At 41.6% G+C, this 22,597-nt stretch overlaps 2 protein-coding genes across 29 annotated transcripts in view; both read right to left on the bottom strand.

Annotated features, from left to right (window-relative positions):
• PPFIA4 (PTPRF interacting protein alpha 4) overlaps positions 1 to 3,965 on the bottom strand; it is a 48,201-nt gene extending 44,236 nt beyond the window's left edge. For 19 of the 21 annotated variants that reach the window (XR_003623731.2, XR_003623730.2, XR_003623732.2 and 16 more), the window contains exons 1-2: positions 3,824 to 3,965; positions 3,623 to 3,684 (exon numbers count right to left, since the gene is read on the bottom strand). The gene's annotated coding sequence lies outside the window, so the exon portion shown is untranslated. Of the gene's footprint in view, positions 1 to 3,430; positions 3,482 to 3,622; positions 3,685 to 3,823 lie in introns of all 21 variants that reach the window. The other 2 variants (XM_028167420.2, XM_028167421.2) reach the window with 2 other exon arrangements.
• A 2,520-nt stretch (positions 3,966 to 6,485) lies between these two features.
• TMEM183A (transmembrane protein 183A) lies at positions 6,486 to 20,341 on the bottom strand. 8 transcript variants are annotated; one of them, XM_057527938.1, is made up of 8 exons: positions 20,126 to 20,341; positions 19,842 to 19,931; positions 18,856 to 19,023; positions 13,907 to 14,066; positions 12,838 to 13,018; positions 10,347 to 10,427; positions 8,581 to 8,728; positions 6,486 to 7,245 (listed from the first exon to the last, which is right to left on the bottom strand). In XM_057527938.1, exons 1-8 carry the CDS (start codon positions 20,232 to 20,234, stop codon positions 7,151 to 7,153), a joined length of 1,032 nt encoding a protein of 343 aa, XP_057383921.1. In that variant the 5' UTR covers positions 20,235 to 20,341; the 3' UTR covers positions 6,486 to 7,150. The 8 variants fall into 8 exon arrangements, 5 of the variants coding, with proteins under 5 accessions (XP_057383921.1, XP_057383923.1, XP_057383896.1 ...); XM_057527940.1 differs by having other exon boundaries at positions 13,907 to 14,063; XM_057527913.1 differs by having other exon boundaries at positions 8,581 to 8,736; positions 20,126 to 20,340.
• Positions 20,342 to 22,597: the final 2,256 nt, after the last annotated feature.

Genomic DNA, 22,597 nt, shown 5'->3' with positions numbered 1-22,597 from the left:
CGGTGTTGGCGGGGGCATTGTTCAGGTGGTAATGTGAGAGATGAGGAGCGATGGGAAGCGGCAGATGAAGGTTCGCTCGCTGGCCCACCACTCACCTCCTGCTGTGCTGCCTGGTTCCTAACAGGCCTTGGACTGGTACCTGTCTGCGGCCTGGGGGTTGGGGACCCCTGCTCTAAGCCAAACACAGGAAAATCCTCTTCTGTAGTAGCTGTCAAGAACCTCTATCATCCAGTGCCCACGCCCACCCCTGCCCGTACTTGGAACTGCAGATCCCTGCTTGAATGGTTTTCTGACGTCATGCAGGCCAACCTCCCACCCTGGGAGGGAGCTCCTTCCACAACATCCCTGACAGTTCAGTCTTTACTTGATTATCCTTCAGGAATAAGGAGCTCACTACTAAATGAGGAATCCCTCATTGTCCTAAGGAAGTTTTTCTTAAATTAAATGGAAACCTATCTCTCCTTTAAAATGACAGTTATCTATCTGAAGACAGTGGCCATGAAGTCACATCAGACATGCATTTAATTTATGAGAATAAATAAAATTCCGCTGGCTGGGCAAAGTGAGCAATAAAGGCCTCTAAATGCAAACCAGCTATTTCATCTGACACTTAACTACAAAATTATACTTGTACTTAAATACTCTTTTAAATCATTGTATACATTATGTATTTTTATAATTACTCTATAATATATACTATATCTGTACATTAGTATTATTATTCAGAGTTATAAACCTAAACCACATACCATGGCTTTATGGGAGATTTAGGAATTTTCACTTCACTGCCTATAGAATCTAATTCTCCCTCTGATGTAATACCACTGTATTGGGTCCCCAGAAGATCCTCTGCTCCTGGTTAAATATTTCTAGTTGCAAGGAGGCTTCATTGAACCCAGGGGATCTGAAGACAGACCTCTTTAATTCAATCCAACGGCTACTGTGAGTAGATTTCCTATGCTGTAGTAGATTACTTACTTAGCTAGGAATTGTTATGGATACAAAAGGCAAGTAAGATACAATCTTTACCCTTAAGAAGTTCACAGTCTACTTGAAAGAACACAAGATATACAAGTAATCATTTGGGAGCAATACAGAGTAGCATGTGATCAAATATTCAGTCTCTGGCACAGCCTGGGGGTCAGCACTGAGCACCACTTGGAGTATGACCAATTGAATTAAGTGGTGATAGTTTCTCCTCCAGCTCTTTGAGAATGAAGCAACCCCAGCCAAGGCCTCTCAGCCCCTGACTGACAGGCAAGAAGCTGCTCTGGATTAGAACTAACTTCACCTGGGGGAACAGAAGACACTTGAGGGAGGTGGGGGGCTGCAGCTCCCAATGCTCTCTGAAAGCAGAGCAACGAGCTGGGCAGCAATCATGCTTCTTGTGTGACTGGTGAGCCAGCGGCCAGAAGATAAGAGGGGAGTCCTCAGGCTCTGCCAGCCCTGGAGTTTCATACCATCCTGGCTTAGAGCTCCTTCCCCCACTGCTATTTCCCCATGACATTCTCAGTTCCTAACAGGCCACTCCCAATTCAGCAAAGGTCCCCTAGAAACACCCCCTCTCAGAGTTCGCCCAGCACCAGCACCTCTCTGAGTACTCTTTACTCTGCTGGCCATCCCAAGTGCCACACTCCTGTGAGCCAGCACCACATGCCCTCCAGAGCTAATTATAGCTCAGTGAGCAAGCAGGCCAGAGGGGGGACATATGGTGACTTCATGTGGCTGCAGTACGCACTCACCCCTCCCTCTGACCCCACTCCCTCCCCTCCATTTCTCCCAATTCCCTACCTGGGACCTAGACTCTGAGGCAGCTTTCACTCAGGCCTCCCTGCTCCATACCAACTCCTCCTCTCCAGCACACACACACCACACACAACTCCATACCACTCAGAAACCACATGTTGTTTCTATGTCAACCCATCCAAGGGCCTAAAGCCCCAGAGTAGAGTACCCCTGGCACAGAAAGACCTCAGATATCTCCCCCATATCCTAAAGCCCCATTGGCCCCCACCTCCCTGGCCCTGCTCCTCTCCCTAGCTCTCACCCTGCTATCCTCAGAGGCTCTCTCTGAAAGGATCCACAAGCAATCCCTGACAGCTCTTTCCAGCTCTAAGATTTCAGCAGTCTCCTAGAGAGGAGACCCAGCAGCCTGGCTGCCTGCCCTGCCCTGCCCCTCCAATCCCTCCTTAGCACCCATCTGCCAGACCTTCCTTATACATACCACAGTTCCGGCATCATGACGTGCTCAGCTGCACATGCCCAGATACCACTGGACGAGATTTCCCTTTCACATCCCCCCACCCCCACTCTTCTATCTTCCAGAGATGGTGTCTCCCATTGTGCTGGGTGTCTAGTGCATTCTTGGCCCCCGATAACCATTGTGCCATTCATTGTCTCATTTTATCTTGAGATACCTTTTATCCCAGGCAGCCTCCTCACACCTCAGGACAAAGTCCTAGAAAATAGCCAAAGGAAATCATTCAAACTGTTCCTTTTGCTAAGGTAGCTTTCCTTGGGATTGCCTGCTGATTAATAGTGGTAGGGGGTGGATGGGTTGGAATCCAGTTCAGACAGTTATTTGAAAGGATGTGGACAGGGCTCTGGATTTCTCTAATCCAATAGCAATGTAACAAAATTGGGGCTGGGGGAGGAGGGGAGGGGGGGCTGGCGGTGTGCAGAGCTGTTAACAGTGTCTACTGTGTGTACCTTTCAGGTGCTCCATAGCCCTAAATTGCCTTCAGAAGACTTAGCACCTAGCATGGTGTCTGGCATTATAGTAGGTGCCCAATTAATGTTTGTTGGATGTCAAACAAAGTACTAGGTACCAGTTCCAACGGGGAAGACTGGGGGAAGAACCTGAAACGTGGCTACTGGAGGAGCCCCTTAAGCTCCCGCCAGGAGGGCATCTCCATGCTAAGCAGAGTCTCCTCCTTAACCACTTGCTCACCACATAGGACAGCAGCCCCAATTCCCCGACCCCTCTACCAGCATACCTCTCCTCAAAGGTGACATTAGCACCTGGTGGCACCTTGTCCTCAATCCCTCCTCCTCAAAACAAAAAACCCAGCCACACCTCGTTTCCAAGTCCTTCAACCGGACCTCTCTCTTCCCACCCACCACCAAACTGTACGGGGAAAACATCCCTACTGCGTGGTGGAAAGTCAGTTCCCCACTCCCACCCTCCCAGCTCAGGAATCTGTATTCCAGCACTCTCTTATGGTTGCGCCCACCCTCAACCCCACCTTCACCAGACCTCGGATTGGCCGCTCCTTCCACTCCACCGCCCTGGTACTGCAGAGACGGGGGCATCTCTGGCACAGCCTGAGACTGGCAGTTCGAGGAATGGAGAGCTAGCAATATTAAGAACGGGTGATATGAGCAACGTGGGAAGGAATAAGACCCCCGGGAAGAGCGAAGACCTCAGTACCTCTTGTGCCAAAGGAGCGGACCTGGCCCAGGCGCTTCTTCTCTGACTCTCCTGGAGGGGAAATGAGGGCGCAGTCCATCCAGTTCCCACCGGGAGAGTTGCCAACTCAGCCCCCCCTCCCCCAAGCTGATGGAGCTGAAGGCGAACTCCACGCCCTCCCCGCAAATCGGGCATCGTCCCCCCCATTCTCACCTCCAAGGGCACAGGGCACTGCAAAGGCTGGTGAGGGGCGGCAGAAGAAGCAGTAGCGAAGTCTAAAGGAGACGACACATTTGAGTAAAAAGGTGCTGTTTCCCAAGAACCGCTGGACTGAGACCCCCTCCCCAAACTGTGAGGGGAGCTGGAAGTGGGAAAAAGAGGCATCCTTCCCCAACCCGGGCTCTGGACGCTCACCTGCCTGCAATCACTGAAGGCCGGGCAGCTCGTATCCGAGCAAGAAGCCACCCCGGACCCCGGGAGCCCGACGCGTCCTAGGGAGCCGAGCAGGCGCGGACGTAGCTGCAGCCTCCACCAGCGCCGGGGCGCCCCTCCTCAAGGTCCTACCCCCTCCTTCTACTGACAGTCCCTGGCCCCACCTCAAGGGCGGGGCCTGACCGACTCCCTCGAGGCCACGCCTCCGCCCCCGGCGCTCCCTCACACGTGACACAGGAGCCTCTTTGATGCTGCGCGCCATCTTGGTTCTGCCCGGAGGGTCCCTTACGAGGTGGCCGAGAGCCGAGGTTTTTACCCAACGCCAGTAAAGTTTCAGAGCCCAGCGGAGTCCTGCCTCCTTCCCAGTGAGGTGCAGCACATAGCCCTTTGAACTTACCTTTGTCTCTAACCACCTGCTCTCGAATTTGGCCTCAGTACTGGCTTTGTAATTGTTTGCCAATGGTTTGTCACCTTTCACACTCCCTTGCGCCCATTTACTACTTTTACTCTGGTTGCACCCATTTTTTAAGTGGAGAAACTTAATCCAGATACATTTCCATAGGGTGCACTTCAGTGAATTGTGTTGCTTGCCTGAATTCAGGTATTTGGCTGTGCTAACACTATAAAATGAAATGTTTGTCTATTATATATACATAGTATGAAGGCAGTCTCAATGCCAAAATTCATGACAAATTTTGGTTAAATCTGTACATTTTCTTGAATTGCTCCTTACCGTCACCTGTGGCTATTAATGCATCTTTCCCATCTGGTTTGTGAAGTATCATCACAGTGCCCCTTTACAATACCCAGTACACACTGCTAGAAGTGTGAAGGATTTTTATATACATGCCATGTGTACAGACTTATACACACACATGTTCTATATCAGCAACAAATGCTGTAGTTGAGATCAGTGGCACATATAATCATTAATTAATTAATTTTTTTCTTTCCCCCAATATATTCACCTTTTGGCTTAGTCTCCTTGTATCTTTGGTAGAAGGCAGGAAAATCTGAGTAATTCTGATTTATTTGAGGGGTAAGAAATGAAGCTAAATATTTTGTTTGTCTGACCCTTAGAGCAAAATCAAGGTACATATTTAAGGAAGTGGCAAGTACAAAGCAGTTTTTACAAAAGCAGTCCAGAAAGTTCCAACTCTTCTCCAGGTAGTTTCAGGTTCTCATCAAAAGGAAATCCCTGAGACACTTCATATCCTTTCACTAATAAAACAGGAATCATCCTAGAAAAGGCAACTCAGTCAGTGCAGAGGGAAGGCTGAAGCCATGATAACCTTTGATAACATACTTTACCAAGTGTTTGTCAATATTATATTAAAAGAACAGCTGAGGCAATATCATCATACCATGGAGTTTCATACAAAAACTAGGAAGTTCAGTCAGAACACAATTATTAAGCCAAATTTATTTCACTCCCCTTCTAAAAGTAACTCCTAAATGGGGGACACAAAATCCACCAGGACAACTCCCTTCTGCTCCATGGCATCTTTAATTCAGGGAACTAAGGACTGTGTGCTTCTCTCCTCCTGCCTCAAAGAGGCAACTTCTGATTGTAGAGATGGTGCTTATTGTTCAGGGTTTTTTTGTTATCATTTAACTACCCAAATTCTGGTTTTCACTGACCCAGGCTCACTTTCTGTGTGAACAGCTTTAGTACCACCCTCAGTGCAGGGTAAGGTTAGCTGTTAGCAGCTGTATTAAGCAGATGCTTCCTAAGAATATTCTTTAAATAGCAGGGGGTAGGGAGAATGGTAAGGAAAAAACAACACACTAATTTAGCAGTCAAGCTCATGATAATAACTACCCCCATGAGATCTTCATGTTGAAAGAATATGGTCGTAATACCCACCTCTAGCTAATATCCAGCTCCCTAGCTAATTTGGGTGGGGGGCAGGTGCGAGGAGACAAGCAGCAAACTTATCTTGTTAGCAGAAACAAAACAAAAACATGATCCTCTTCTCAGAGTACACAAGCTATAAGCAAGTCCTCTCACCAAGAGAACATGAGCATTTCTGCAGGGATAAAAGGCCAAGCTCTCATAGGCAGCACAGGGCAGAGCAGAGCAAAGGAGTCACTAAATTCTTATAGTGCAGGAGTCTGGTTTCAATATGAGAATGCAATTTTTTAATGACCTTCATAATAAATGCTTTTCTAACAATTCAATGAAAATATCACTATCCTTCCTGCAATAACTGTCTTGATTTGTTTTACATTTTACTTGGAAGCACATATTTAAAAGATTCTTTCATCAATCTTATATACCTTTAAGGCTGATTAGGGATAAGGTATACCACAATCAACTTTTTACTCACCCTTTTACTCTTTCTATCTATGTACACTCTGCCTACTCCCCTGTGCCACCATCTACCACAAGAATAATGAGACTGACCTTTTTAATTGTGGCACAGCAAAAGGACCTGGGTCAGAATTCTGGCTCTGCCACTTATTGGAGAGTATGGCCTTGGGTAAGTCACTGATTCAGCTTTTTCAGCCAGAGAATGGGAATAGTATCACCTACCTTGCAGCACTGTGAGAACTAGAGATATTATGAAAAGTTCCTAGTGTAGCACAAAATCATTATCATTACTATCAGCTTCATGCAAAAAAAATACCTAAAATCCAAAACTGGCAAAAAAATATTTATGTGACAAATATTTTTAAAGAAAGATACACAAGTCAATCTCATAAGATTATGAAAACCCTGTCACCTGCTTTATTTCTAGAGAGGGGTAAAGGGAGAAGAGGAAATATTCACTTGAATTTGAGGGGCAGCTAAATTGGAAGCAACAGTAGCAACAATTTTAGGCCTCTAAGGTTACTCTGATCCATAAGGGAATGCTGAAATTTCCTTGTTTGGAGATTTAAGAGTTTAATTTTCCCCTAAAGCGAGATCATCCACTTTGGCTGGGATAAAAGAATAAAGAACAACAAACTCAGTAGCACCAAATGGGGTTTAACACAGAAAATAGGGCCAGGTTTCACTTTTCAAATGCAAAATTTTACATTAAAATATGTTTATAAATCATAATGTTTTTACTCCTGATTCAATCCTTCTCCTTCCCCTAGCAGGAGCCCCAGAAACCTGAAGAGCATGTGCATTACTGACCAGATATACAATCCAGCTGCCCCTTCCAAACTGGAATCTGATTACAAACGGACTGGCCTAGCTCAGGGCTGCCCTCAGTGATGGGAAGCAGTATCTATGCTCTCAGGGAGAATGGATACTGAGGATGCCACCAGTCAAAAAGTCGAACGCTGTGCACTGGGTCCAGGATGACTTGCACACCCTGTTCACTGCGCAATTTCCGACCTCCATGGACAGGAGAATCTTGGAACACCAGTCTCACTCGATGATGCCGCATGTCCGTGCTCACATTGATAGTAAACTGGGAGGGAAAAATAAATTCAGTACTCAAATTAAACAACCTTGTTTTCCTATGACTCACTCTAAAATGAGACAATCTAGACAACTGACATGAACTAGGCCACAAAATAATCTCTTAGTTATACCAACAGCACTATACTATCTTTTTTTGCAAAGATATTAAAAATTAAGGGTGATTTTTGTAAGTTTTTCTTAGCTTCATATATTTAAACTGTGCTAAAGAAAGCCTCTTAAATGGCTGAACAGATTAGCATACATGCACAAAGACTACCTTAATGACAATTTTAAAAAGCTGGATTAGAGCTATAAGAGATGACTTGAAGGGATTCTGATGAGATATTGTTGAGCAAGTTAAGCAAGATGCATGAAACTGATCTGATCACATTGTTTTGGAAAATAAACCACAAAATCTCTAAATATGTTTATGTATATGTAAATCTGTATAGAATTCTACGAGTAGGAAGTATATGGAGTATAAGTATATAAATAAGTCATTAATGTGGCTTAATGAGAGGTGCCTACAATAAAAACAGATATATGACATAATCTCAATTATACAAAATTATTTAAGAGAGTGGGTGTATACATGTATTGAATATATATTAACAGATACATTAAAGAACAGTTCCCCAAAAGTTAACTGCAGTTATAGGATAGCGGAAGTCTAAGTCACCTTCACTGTCTCAATGTGTTTATGTATTATTTAAATTCTTCACATGAAGTATGAATTATTTATTTTACCATTAAAAAAAGAATAAAGCTATTTTCAATGTGGAGGGGGAAACATATCTCTGAACATAAGCCTAAAATACAGAGAAGATAAATTACATGAACTCTCCAGTTGCCAATCCAGTTAAAAATGTTAAAAACATGGAAAATACACCAGAAGCATATTTGTTGTTTACTAATCTAATTCTTAGCTAAACCTTGAATAGTCAGAGCATCACACAAAAGACAGAGCTGGTAACCCTACATTTTAATATTCCATTTATGATACCACATGCATGCCTCAGGTCCTGACATACAGTGTTCATGTATAAGCTTCATCATTAACTTTAACGGGATAATGTTTCTCAAACATTAATGAGCACCACACAGGAGATGCAAAAACATTCTGTTCACTATAGAGAAGGAAACAGAAGTAAAATATTCTCAGACATAATTAACTTCTCCACAAATATGTCTGTTCCTAGTATACAAGTCTGCTTTCAGATTTTGTTTAAAATTATTCTTCAAAGATTTCTTCCTCAATGGTTAAATTTACAAATTTCTTTCAAACCCGAAGTATAGTGAGAGTCTATGAAAGAGCTGAGGATGACATCCTGTCTCCACTTACCAGGGTAAATATCATTCCCATGACAATTGGAATAAAGATGAAATTGAGGGTGGTGACCTGCAGTAGGCAGCAATCCTGGTCTGGGTTGGTATGAACATCTTCGTACTGAATGGGAGGCTGCAATCCTCCCATACACTTGCTCTTTAATCTAGGGGACTGAAGAGAATTAAGAATTACTCTAATGGGTTAGAGGAAATGTTTATGGTTCTAAGACTCCACCAATGAAAATGCTATGGCTTAACTAAAGCTGCTGAGATCCATTTTTCTGTTATCTCTTCTCTCTTTAATATACATATCAGTTTCTATACAGATCAAGGAAAATCTGACCTTTGAAAGACATGGAAACACATTTGGATGAGAAATGTGACAGTGGGTGCTTCATTTAGATGGTGTTTCCTACCATCTGGCAAGAAATGGAAACTTATAGCTCTATCAGAGGCTCTCCAATGTTTGAGAGATCACAAATTCCTTGTGACTTGTCAGACTCCAAAGAACATCTGCTGCACAAAAAGGGATGGAAGCAGAAGTGGCCATCTAATTCCAGGCATCATAAAACAAGAGTCACAACTCTCAGAGCTAGAGGAAATCTTAGCATTCACTTTCCTGCAGCAGTTCTGGTCTTAGCTTGTATACACTGTGAAGACTGCTCCTCAGTTCCCTCCCAGAAAGGTGCTATGGTGGACTTTGTACCAACATCTAATGGATATCATAGATTGTGGACATCTTACTAAAAGCAAATGATCAGAGCCAAAATTCGTCCCTAGAACCGTGTTTTTGAAAAATCAATATAAAAATATGATTTACTTTAAATACAAACTTATCTGGAACACACTTGTCATCAAGTGAGAGATAACTATAATTTTATTTGTAATGTGTTACCTCAGTGAGATACTAAGTAGGGGAGACAGATGGAGGAAATGAGGCTGCTGAGGACAAGAAGTAAAGACATGCAGAACAGATCTTCACTGTAGCCAAGATCTCAGGTATAGTCCAAGAAAAAGGCAGAGACAAAGGTGCAATAGTATCTACTCTTCTTATAAATAGACTCTTGGCAGTCCCTCTCCCCATGGCTTGCCCAAACTGCCTCAGATATAAAACCATATGAATTATTGTTGTTTACAAATACATTTGCTTTGAAAAACAAGAAAATTCTTAGTCAAATAACCTCAGTACATTGTTATAACAAGTTTTTCCCTTTTCCCCACTTTTAAAGTCTTCAAATATATAGAAAAGTTAACAAAACCGTGCAATAAACCCCTGTATACCCTTTACCATTGGATATTTTGCCACGTTTGTTTTCTCTCCACCTCAGCTCTCATTTTATATATATTCACATATTAAAAAAAAAAACACATGAACTCTTGGGGTGGGGGAGGCAAAGCCATTTGAAAGTAACACTGGCATTCTACCCTTATTCAACATGAATAAAGACACTTATATATAACCTCAGTAACATTATCACACCTAAGAAAATTAACAATAATTTCATATAATCTAATATCCAGAGCATACTCAAATTTCTTTAATTGTACCAAAAATGTCTTTTATTGCTCTTTGTTCATTAATCCAGGATCCACTCAAGGTTTACTCTTTGCATTAAGCTATTGAATCTTTGTGCCTCTTTCATATAAAATAGTTCTTTCTTTTCTTTTCATGACATTATATGCTTTAATATGTATTATCTGATTTTAATGAGGCAATTTTATGTCTAGTAAAATTAGAGCAAGATATTACCTGAAAAACAAAGAGATGATAAAAGCACACACCTGCTTTTTGAACTTGAAGTTGAATTCCCACATTGGCTCCTGTCTGTTCCCAACAATCTTTCTGCACCAGAAAAGTAAGCACTGTAAGAAAATAAAAATAACCTTTCTGTTTGCTAGCTCTAAAGCCAGCCACGGTCCCAATGCTGAGATTTTACTTTGGCACGGATAGAAACCCCCACCTCCCCCGCACCACCACTGCAATTTGACACTGGTGCAACATGAAAAGAGACAATCCCAAGACTATTCAGTAAAGAGAAGAGGTACCAATATAAGTCAACCTCAGATGCTATTGAGGTCAACCCCTACTGTTCTCATCTTTAAAGACAGAAACATGGTCTCTAGAGACTGGGGCATTATCTGATTCAGCAGGCCACTCCTCTATATTAAAATATAAGGGCAGCCAGTAGCCACCAGACAAGATGATAACAAAGCCATAAGGCAGGCAGAGACAGCCAGCCCTGTACGTAATAGGAGCAAACCACTCAGGACCTTCTGGGAGCAGACAGCCGGTATGGAAACTACAGAGGTGAGCTGAATTCAGTCTAGAGTAAGCCCCTCAAGGAAAGTCAGGCTACAGCTAGGGTTAACACAAGAAGTTAAGTACCTCCCAGGGGATAAGGGGTGGGTCGTCCGCCGTGCCAGCTGTCCTGCCCTTCAGACATGCCCTGTACGTCCTGCTGTTCCATCAAAAATAATGGGCTTGGCTTTAAGGGGCAAACACTTCTGCTGCCAACACAACGGCTCCAGTGTCCCACACAAGCTATGCTACTGAAAAGAGAGAGAGGGAGAATCAAATACGAAAAGGTGGAGTCCAGGAACATGGGACAACTTCCTTTAGGCATGCTGGCAACTTCCTGAATGCCATGCGATGTGGTTATACTAGCAAGGCCATGCATGGGACACCTGCCACTGCAGGTCCCACATCCTCTTCAGAAGATCTCTAACAACAGGCACAAAAGCAGTAGACAGGTGGCCTAGTCTTCCTGTCTGGATTAAGACCTTAGTTATCACCACCTTGACTTTTAGCCACTTAAAAGTCACTTTTTTAGTCCACTTAAAAAACTTAATATACAATTATAAGAATATGAAGACATGGGTATTTTAGATTTAGGCAGTAGCACTTGCACTGTGCACTGGAGCCGCGAGGATGTGTCAAGCATGAGGAGTTTGCCCAATGCTGCTCTGCTCCCAACAATTGATTTACCCCTAGCATGGTTAGCTTTGGGATGATCCCCACCTCACCTGATACGATCAAATGTTTTTTGGGGGAGAAAAACTATAAATGTGAAATGATACACTGTCCACTCATATTACAAGGAGAAGGAATGAAATTCTACTCACCCAGCATTCTAATCCTGCCCTAAGTCCATCAGCTAGTGTGACATTAAATTGGCTCAGCCAATGGCCCTGACCACCTCAGTCTGCAACCCTGGGGGGAACCATGATGATCTTGAAATCAACAGTACCCTTTTAATCAATATGTATCAGGTAGAATGTTATCACACTAGAGCTGAACTAGGGGAAAAGAATCATTATGTAACATCCAAAGCATAAAAACAAAACAGAAGAGAATAGGAAGTGCTATAGAACACCAGACTTTGGGTAGGAACAGAGTAATAAAAATTATTAACAAACTCAAGATACAAAATTTAGACAACAGTATTAGTTGAATGAGAAAAAGGCCGAGACATCAACTTGCCTAAATAATCATATATGCTATACTAGTCTAGCTTGGCAAAGGTGTGTTCACTAGATATTTCATTATGGCAGAAAAAAGGAGAGAATGGACCAAAGGCTTATAGACCTACTTACAAATCAGAAGAATGCCAGGACCTTGAATACAATGTACAAATATAAACTACTGGGGAAATCCCAAGATATAAGGAATGGCCTAGAACACAGGAAGAATTTTAGAGGGCTAAAGTCTATGCCCTGAAGTAACTTATAGTCTCTGAAACAATCCACCCCTGAGCCTGGCAATAGTGGGCACTTTGCAAATGCTGAAGAAGTCTACACCAGAATCTTTTAAGGTTAACAAGAAAGTGGAAATCCAGATGTCAAGGTCACATTAGAAAAACAAAATTAGTAAGTTGTTTTATATCTTTGTATCATGATTTAAAGCACCTTTTAAGAATTATAGTTTACATCTACCATTTGAGTTGTGTTCTTCCTAGCCCAAACCATCAAACCATCTAAACCATCTAAAGTGGCCCAATGTATAAGGCATGAAAATAAATTAAAATAAAGAGAATAAGGAATATGCTAAAAGCACAAGAAAGCTTTAAGGTAAAGATAACATCAGCCAACCCAGCACAGCAGGAATGTCTTGGAGAAGAGATACCCACGAGCCCTGAAAGTTTACGTTAGTCCCTTAGCAGCCTGGTACCTACGGCCCTAGACCACCCCATCAAGGAAGCTGGAAACAAGCCATGATAACAGGCCCATTATACAAGAGTCCATTTGTTAAACCCCAACACTAATTGTCACTTACTTTGGAATTCTTTAATGTGCTAGGAGTGCTTTCTGGAATGGCTGGATTCTTGGAGATTCGAGCAGCAAATGGCTCATACATATGGTACAGAGATCGGATCACACATGCCCGGAGACAGCGCAGCTTCTCCATTGACTCTGGTCGCAGGCGCAAAGGCAGAGAGGCATCCAGCGTGTAGTGCCTAAAACATGACACATTACTCCTACCAATAAGTGACCTCTCTCTTCTGCTCTAAGACAGTCTCCTAGGACTCCTGGGCTCAGTACAAATTTTACTATACTATTCCACTGGCCAGTAGTTAGTTTGTCCCTAGTGCTCTCACATACACACACACAAATCACTATCTCCTTCACTTCTTAGCTACTTTTGCGTCTTTGCTATGCAAAACCCAATCATATATACCTTGTAATCCTGCACTTCTCTATTCATTTAAAAATTTTAAATCCTCACTATTTCACTTTAAAAAAGGGGCAAGTCTCTGACTTTATACCAGTACAATATACTTCAGCTGCTCAAAAAGAATCTGCACTGGGGAAGATCCACCAAGTTCTCTTGTCACATGTCTCAGAAAGTTCTCTACTCCCTGATACCTCACCATCCCCTTCCACCACATTCTTACTGACGGTTTATAATCTTCACTACACTTCTAACCCAGCATCAAAAGTTAGCCCTCTTACTAATCACATCATTCACTCCCTCTTCACCACTACAACTATACACAGAGCAGCATAACTACAAAGACTATATGATACTTCAAGATGACTAGCAAATCTAAGAAACAACAAATCCAGTTGCAAAGATAAACCGATGGGCATCTATAACTTCTGCAAAATTCTAGCTAAGATAAACCGCTGAAGAAAAGTGGGTCACCATAGGGAAGACAATTACCGGATGAATTAATAATATCAATTTTAAATTAAAGAGTAGCTCAAGGAATTCAAAGCTAGGTTCATGCCCAGGCATGCAGTAGAGAAAGTGAAAAGAGGTCACCATCCAGGGAGTAGCTCCAAATCAAAAACAACAAGAAATAAGCAACGCAGCTAACACAGTGAGCTCTCTGTGGTCGCACCTTCGGTACAACCTGGTCCAAAAGGCAGCAGTGCAAGTGACAGTCCAGGCATTCTTACAAATCAGGGAAAAATTCACAATGTCCTCAGGACGGATATAGGAGGCCAGCAAGAGCCAAATATCCATGGGATACTCTTCTCCTCCAGCCCCATCCAGATCTTCTGAAACAGAAAAAAGAACTATAACTTTTGACCTTCTATTATATGCACATATAAAGATCCCCAATCATTTCAATTCTCCCAGGGCTTGCACAGTTAAGAAAATGGTTTAAATAGGTCCAAGGAAGCCTCTCAGACTCATCATTTCCTGCTTATTCTAGCTACTGAAAACTTTTGTTTCCTGTTGCCCAAGTGAATAGGTCTTGTTCTTAAGGCCTTTATTTAACCACTATTTACATACTATTTTGAAGTTTTCAAAGTACCTTTGCATACATCATATCATTCAACTATAATAATTTTTCAGTGGAAATAAGGAAAATATTACTGTGTCCATTTTACTATAAGAAAACAGAACCTTGCAAGTATTCAAGGTAAACAGAACCCAGTTTTCTCCAAAGTCCAGCTTTTCACTATAAATTCTGCCCTTGATTTCCCTTGCAGTTCCCATCCACCGAACATTTTCTTCAATTCAGTCATTTAAAAAATAAAACTGGGGCTTCCCTGGTGGCGCAGTGGTTGAGAGTCTGCCTGCCAATGCAGGGAACACGGGTTCGAGCCCTGGTCTGGGAAGATCCCACATGCCGCGGAGCAACTAGGCCCGTGAGCCACAGCTACTGAGCCTGCGCGTCTGGAGCCTGTGCTCCGCAACAAGAGAGGCCGCGATAGTGAGAGGCCCGCGCACCGCGATGAAGAGTGGCCCCCGCTTGCCGCAACTGGAGAAAGCCCTCGCACAGATACGAAGACCCAGCACAGCCAAAAATAAAAAAAATAAAAAAAATAAAAAAAATAAAACTGATTTTAAGATGGTATGAGGAAACCTCAAAGTACAAACTAAATTAAAAAACCAAGTAAGTTACAGTGTAATTTCATTACTCAGTAATTGCCTTAGATATGTTTCTTTTCTTCTGGTTTCTTCTTGTTTCATTGTCAGCTTGATCTACAATTCTGGCCACAAGCATCCAATATTCAAGGATACCCTGTGATGATGTATCCCCACCTCTTCCTCCTTCAGACCTCATTAGTGTTAATTCTCTTGACCCTGAGGTCCACAACACATGTCAGGTTCAAATAAAAATTCACACTCCACAGAGATACCAGAATCTGGGCTAACCGTAAACTTTAACTGAGACTTGGTTATATAGCTATCTAAAACACAGCTTTCTTCTTTCTGTTTCCTGAGCAAAAAGCCCCTACAACTACCTCCCTGAAGCTGCCTCTGCTTTTCTAGCTGCTTCCTGTAGCTCTATGACTCAATCAGGTTCTTGCATTAGGTTCTTCATAGCAGAGACCAATGCTTCTAAAACAACATCGTCTTTTCTGGTTCTTATGCTTCTTGAAATCTCCAGTAACCATTTAAGGCTCAGCCTACCACATTTGGGGCCCCCTTCTCCCACATTAAATCTCTCTCTAAAAGAGAAGGCAAACAACTATCAGAATTTCCTCCACTGAGACCCATGAGGACTTTTACAAAGCAGAGTACTATTAAAATTTTTCTGTCTTTGGGGACAAAACTAAGTAATTATAAAAACTGCCAATGTTTTACACACAATTATTAAGAAATTTCAAAACGTAGGAAATGGAATCAGTAAAGGAAAGCTTCATGGAGATAAGTTATGAAGGACAAAAAATTTGATATTCATAGGTTAAGGGGAAAAGTATTCCAAGTGAAATAAACAGCTAACATGAAGCCTGGATATTTAAAAAAACAAAACACATGTGAGGGCAATAAAGAGACAAGTCTAACAAGATTTTGATGATATTAAGAAATTACTGTTGGGCTTCCTTGGTGGCACAGTGGTTAGGAATCTGCCTGCCAATACAGGCCACACGGGTTTGAGCCCTGGTCCGGGAAGATCCCACATGCCGTAGAGCAACTAAGCCCGTGTGCCACAACTACTGAGCCTGTGCTCTAGAGCCTACAAACCACAGCTACTGAACCCGTGTGCCACAACTACTGAAGCCAGCGCGCCTAGAGCCCATGCTCCTCAACAAGAGAAACCACCACAGTGAGAAGCCTGTGCACCTCAATGAAGTATAGCCCCCGCTTGCTGCAACTGGAGAAAGCCCACGCGCAGCAACGAAGACCCGACACAGCCAAAAATAAATAAATAAATTTTTAAAAATAATAATAAAGTAGCTTTAAAAAAAAATTAATAACTTTTTTAGATGTGATAATTTTTTAAAGAGCATTTATCTTTTGGAGGTAACTACCAGAATATTTACAGATATAAAAACGGAATATCTGGAAATTGTTTCAAAATAATCAAGTGTGTATGGGGTGTGTGTGTGTGTGTGTGAGTGTGTGAGTGTGTGTTGAGGTGGGGATGAGGGGGTAGTGGCTGAAACAAAAGTGACCAAGAGTTGAAAACGAAGCTATGTAATAGCCACATTGGATTCATTACACTATTCTCTCTTCTTTTGTATATGTCTCATTTTTAAAAAGCTAAAAGAAAAAAGAGGGGGAAAAAAAAGACCAGTTTGATGAGAATGAAGGACCCTAATGGGGGTAAAGTGGAGCAAGGAAGTAAAAGATGAATTATAGCTAAGAGTTTGTAAACCACAAATCATGTATCTGATAAGTGACTGGTCTCCTGAATACATAAGAATTCTTACAACTCAGTAATAAAAAGATAACCTGTATTTGTTTGCTAACACATATATATGGAATCTAAGGGAAAAAAAAAAAAAGGTCATGAAGAACCTAGTGGCAAGACGGGAATAAAGACACAGACCTACTAGAGAATGGTCTTGAGGATATGGGGAGGGGGAAGGGTAAGATGTAATAAAGTGAGAGAGTGGCATGGACATATATACACTACCAAACGTAAAATAGATAGCTAGTGGGAAGCAACCGCATAGCACAGGGAGATCAGCTCTGTGCTTTGTGACCACCTAGAGGGGTGGGATAGGGAGGGTGGGAGGGAGGGAGATGCAAGAGGGAAGAGATATGGGAACATATGTATATGTATAACTGATTCACTTTGTTATAAAGCAGAAACTAACACACCATTGTAAAGCAATTATACTCCAATAAAGATGTTTAAAAAAAAAAAAAGATAACCTAATGTAAAAATGAGCGAAGAATTTGAATAGACATTTCTCCAAAGAAGATATACGAAAGGCCAATAAGCATATAAAAGATGCTCAACATCATTAGCATGCAAATCAAAACCATGAGATACCACTTTACATCAACTAGAATGCCTATAGTTTAAACAGTTAGACAATAACAAGTGTTGAGGAGGATGTGGAGAAACTGTAACTCTCATTCATTGCTGGTGGGAATATAAAATGGAAACTTCATAAAAAACTTGGCAGTTCCTCAAAAAGTTAAACATAGTTACCATGTGATCCAGCAATTTCACTCCTACTGGACAGAAATGAAAATATATGTTCACACAAAAACTTGTCCATGAGTGTTCATAGTAGCATTATTTATGATAGTCAAATAAAAAGCAATAAAAAGGAATAAAGTACTGATATAACTACAATATGGATGAACCTTGAAAACATTATGCTAAGTCAAAGAAGCCAGACGCAAAAGACGACATATTATATGATTTCGTTTATATGAAATGCCCGGAATAGGCAAATCTATAAGGACAGAAAGTAGATTGGTGGTTGCCTGGGGGAAGGGATGGGTGGGAGAGAGTTCTGGGAGGGAATGAGGAATGATACTAATCGATTTGAGTTGATAGAAATGTTCTAAACTTAGATCATGTTGATGGCTACACAACTCTGAGAACATACTAAAACTACTGCATTGTACACTTTAAAGGGATGAATTTTATCTCAATAAACATGATTTAAAAGTCTGTAAGCTCTTCTGTGGAATGTGCTCAAAACCAAAAAGGAAAATCAAGAGAAATATCTAATACAATGGTGATGATGAGTAGGGATTTAAAGCAAGAAATTAAGGAACAAAGAAGTGTGAGGAATGTCTATTAACATTCTTGGTTCCGGAAAAGAGCAGTATCACTGACAATAATTGGTATAACTTCAAAGCAAAGTCAGTTCATTGATTCATTAATTTATTGATTATTTCAATATATTTTAACATATGCAAGAGTCTGTCATCTGATTCTCAAGTATAAGTGAAAGTTCTCAAAGATCTGACACCAAAAATACACATATCATTTATTATATTAGTTTCCTCCTAACTCTAGCTGATCATCAGAACCACTTTAGCTTTAAGAATTCTGGGCTCTACCCCAAGAGTCTGATTCCTTAAGTCAGAGCAAACCAGTGAATGATGGGTTGGCACACTGTATACCACTAGTTTACCTTTCTTTGTTTCATTTGTGTAAGTTTTATTGCCACTAATACATAAATATCACACATTTTTCTATTTCCTACAGTACCTACTAGACATAAAGCAGGTATTAACAATTACAGAGCACTTAAGAGTCCACGATAATAATCTAACTTTAGCTGAAATGAAATTGGTTACATACAATCCACATATTTGGAAGAGAGAACATTTTTGTCACAACTCTGCTTCCTTACACATTCAGAAATCCAGAAATGCAAAGGCTTTTTGTTTTCCTGTTGCGACATGGATTTTACCTGATAATGATATGTTCTCAATGAATGGCTACTACTGTTACCAATCTCCTTTCCTCTCAACTTCAGATATAAGTAGAAAGCCCTGGTATATTAAAGTCCTGTCCCACTACAAAGATCCAAACTCTGGTTCTCCACTGGTATCACCTCTTGTGCTACTGAGAAAGTGACAGCTTCAAGTTATCACCACAGATAGGACTAATAATCCAAAAGAGAGCGAGCCCTGTACCTTTGTGCCTCTTGCTTTTCTTTTTTCTGGAGGCAGTTCTCTCATGGATGCTTTCTTCCTGGGCATCAATCTCATCACTGCTGTCGATGATGTCACAGGGCTCACCAGCCCCAGAAAGAGCTTCTACTGCAGGAACCTGGGAGGCTTCCAAGCCACAAAGAGATTTTACTAGAAGAAAATAAGAAGAGAATGAGATGGCAGAGTACCATGGCTTAGGCAGGATATCAGCATCCATAAGGAAAAGAAAAAAAAAGCAAAAGCAGTGTGAGAGTCTGCTAAAGGAAGCTGAGAATCTTAGAAAAAAAAAAATAGCATTTTAAACACAAAAAATTGGAAAGTAATGAGCAAACTGACTCCAAAGTTGCAGAAACTGCTTCAGACCTGAAGAAAAAGGGATTGAATTATTCTCCACTATAAACCCTTCAGGGTAAAAGCAAAAGGTGAACGCTATTTTCATTTGCATAAATTCTGAGGAGCAGTGTTTGAGAGGAATTAAACCCAATTTAACCTTATTCCTGGGCTGGAGACAGTACATATCACGAAAAGACAAGTTTCAAGGACCCCTGAGTAAGAAGCTTGAAAGTAAGAGAAGCATGAGAAAAGGAAAAGAATACTTCAAGGTTATTACACAAAGAAGCAAACAGCACAGTTAAGTAGAGAATATATGTGAACAACAGGAATAAGATTAATAACCAGGAAGAAAGCAGTGGAAACCACAGAAGAGTATGCAAAGGGTTTTTGTTTGTTGTTTGTTTGTTTGTTTTTTACGGTAAGACAGAAATAAAATATTTCTGCTACAGAAACTGCTACTGCTCTTGGCTAATCCTTCCCCTCCCCTGAATATATGAGTAACCATCGAGGAGAGCAAACACGTTTACGGGAAGATGCCTAAAGGATTTCAAGAAAAACACTGAGGCAGAATCCCAGGAAAATAAAGCACCGAGTTCTCTCTTCACTGAGTCTGAAAAGACTCGTCGGAAGCCTACCTTCCTGCTGAACAGCATTGGCGACGGCTTTCTTGACCCTTCCAGACCTCACGACGGCCGGATCCGAGTTGGCATAATCCGCCACGGTCACTGAAACACAGCACCAAACCTCAAAGGAGGAGGCCTTCTCTCCTCAGCTTCCTCCCCACCAAGATTTCCTGCTCTCTCCAAGTCCCCAGTCCAGCCGCCCTCCCGTCGCCGGCAGGCGAGCACTCGCCTCGGTGCTGTCCAGCCCCCTCCCTGCTTCCAGCCCCAAGCCTTTCAACGCCCCCGCCCTTGCCCACCTCGCCCAGAGCAGGCGTCTTGGGCCCGGAACTTGAGTCGCTTTCCTCTCTTGGGCATGGCGACTGTGTCGGGGCGAGGCCGGGTTAGCGGGCCAGGACCCCGGGCCATGTTTCGGGCCAGAGACTGGGAAGCAGGAGCCAAGGGCGAACTCTGCCCGGCTCCGCGGCCATCCCGCTCCGGGACCGCAGCTCTCGCGAGGCTTAGGACAGGGCTCCGCGTCGCACTGGCGGCCAACTCCCCTCTTCAGAAACCAATCACCACCTGGTCTAGGGGTACGTCATCACCCAGCGCCTAAGGATCGACCTGCGTCTGGTTCCCTAAGGGTAGGTGGCTGTTCTGGGCAGTGTGGGTTTTTAATCATACGTCTTGTAAGGTGATTTGGTGTCTCAGACCCGAAACCCACAACCCCGTTGATTAGAACTGAGTTTACATTATGGTCTCCCCGATTTTTCTGCTACTGCCTCTGTCCACACTCCAGGTTCACTTTAGTATCCCAAAAGCACATCTATTGTCATCTTCGTGCTCCATCTCTCAGGCCACGTAGACATAGTCCAACATGGGTCTAAAAGAGTCTTCACTCTAATTTATTATACAAAAGCTATAAATTTCTGAATTCTCAAAGCTGGGGGAGGGGTTCTTAAAAGTTTATTAATTTACCACCATCCTCCAAACTTAATACTAGAAAGATCGATGAGGAAAGAATGGTGTCTTTCCTTTGTATTGAGATAAAAAACCGAGAGAAGGTTACAGAACTGTGAGGGAGCAGGATCCTGGTCTAGTATCACCAGTACGAATAAGTTATTGTATGTCCTAAGTTAGGTTCTTTGTCCTTCTAAGTTCTTTGCAGCTCCCAAAAGGTGCTAATCCCTGGCTTGAGAAGCATGGTACTTAGGGACCAGGAATCCAAACTGTTGGACCCATCAGACAGTGCCACCCTAACATATTTAGAAACAGACTTCTGTTTTTAATTACTTAATACATAGACATTCATTAGGCGCAAACCACTGGCCTTTTACTAACATCGTGTAACGGGCTATCACTAGAGATGGTGCTAATAGGGTTGAATCAACTAGGAATTATAATTGAAACTGAGTAATTGATTATAGTCGTGAACTATTCAAATTTATCTAAAGTTATAACATGAACAAGGGTCTAATAGACTGAACTAAAAGAAAATTGTTTCAAATAATTTTTCCATGATTGATGTTTGTAGTCAAAACACAGCTGGTAAAGCACCAAGGCTTCTCATTTCACAACATTAATAAAAAGTTCATAACGCCCACATGCAAGTATATTTCTGCTAATGTGGTACCCTGTTGAAAACACCGAGGCATTGAGACTCTGGAGGAAATCAAAGGTGCAAAAGAAATAAACCCTATTTTTATGCCGTCACTATCGGAGACTTAAAGGTTTTAACTGAAACATTCATTTTCAACCTTATAATTACTATTTTAATTCATTTGAATGAAAGAAGTGCTAACCCCAAAACTGTTTATCTTTCAAATTTCAAGAATATGAAGATCTAAAGCAAAGCCCCCTCTTAAGTCCTTTGGCCACATTAGTGGAACCAAACACATGTAAATCTTTTATTTCACCTTTTACTAAAAAGCAGCAATTTTTAATTAATGACACTGCTAGATTCCAAACTCAAAGATACACATTCTTTCTAGAAAGACAAGTTGTAAAAGTTACTAAAAGAGCTGTTATGTTTTTGCAAGTTCCAAAAAGAATTTTATTGAAAATTTTTATGAAAATTTCCTTCAGCTTATAGACTTGATTTGGGAATGAATTGACATCTATATACTATTGAGTCTTTCCACTCAGGAACTTGGTATGCATCTCCATTTAGTAACATCTTCTTTTATGCCCCTTAATTTGTTTTTACTCAAACTTATTGTTTATTCTTGTCAATGTTTTCTTTATCTTTTTATTGAAGTATAGTTGATTTACAATATTATATTAGTTTCAGGTGTACAACATAGTAATTCAATCTCTTTATATATTATTACTCCATTTACAAAGTAATGGCTATATTTCCCTGTACTGTACAATATATCCTTGTTGCTTACTTATTTTATACATAGTAGTTTGTGTCTCTTAATCTCATACCCCTGTCTTGCCCTTCCTTCTTCCTTCTCCCCATTGGTAGCCACTAGTTTGTTCTCTGTATCTGTGAGTCTGTTTCTGTTTTGTTATTACATTCGTTTTATTTTTTAGATTCCATATATAAGTGATAACATACAGTAGTAGTCTTTATCTGACTTATTTCACTAGGCATAATCTCTAGGTCCATCCACATTATTGCAAATGGCAGAATTTCTTTTTTTTTTATGGTCAAGTACTATTCCATTGTGTGTGTGTGTGTGTATACACATCTTCTTTATCCATCCATCTTTTGATGGACATTTGTGTAGCTTCCATATCTTGGCTATTGTAAATAATGCTGCTGTGATAATTAGCGTGCATGTATC

The sequence above is a fragment of the Balaenoptera acutorostrata genome, chromosome 1, assembly GCF_949987535.1.
Source record: "Balaenoptera acutorostrata chromosome 1, mBalAcu1.1, whole genome shotgun sequence".
NCBI lineage: Eukaryota > Metazoa > Chordata > Mammalia > Artiodactyla > Balaenopteridae > Balaenoptera > Balaenoptera acutorostrata.
This window is presented reverse-complemented; position numbering and strand designations above follow the sequence as displayed.

Excerpts from the sequence above, each read along its gene's own strand:
- TMEM183A (XM_057527913.1), bottom strand. The coding sequence starts at position 20,234 with ATGGCCCGGGGTCCTGGCCCGCTAACCCGGCCTCGCCCCGACACAGTC. Across the intron at positions 19,024-19,841 it reads CAATGCTGTTCAGCAGGAAG|TAAAATCTCTTTGTGGCTTG; the intron begins GTAGGCTTCCGA and ends ATTTTCTTCTAG. Across the intron at positions 8,737-10,346 it reads ACTTCAAGTTCAAAAAGCAG|TCCCCTAGATTAAAGAGCAA; the intron begins GTGTGTGCTTTT and ends AATTCTCTTCAG.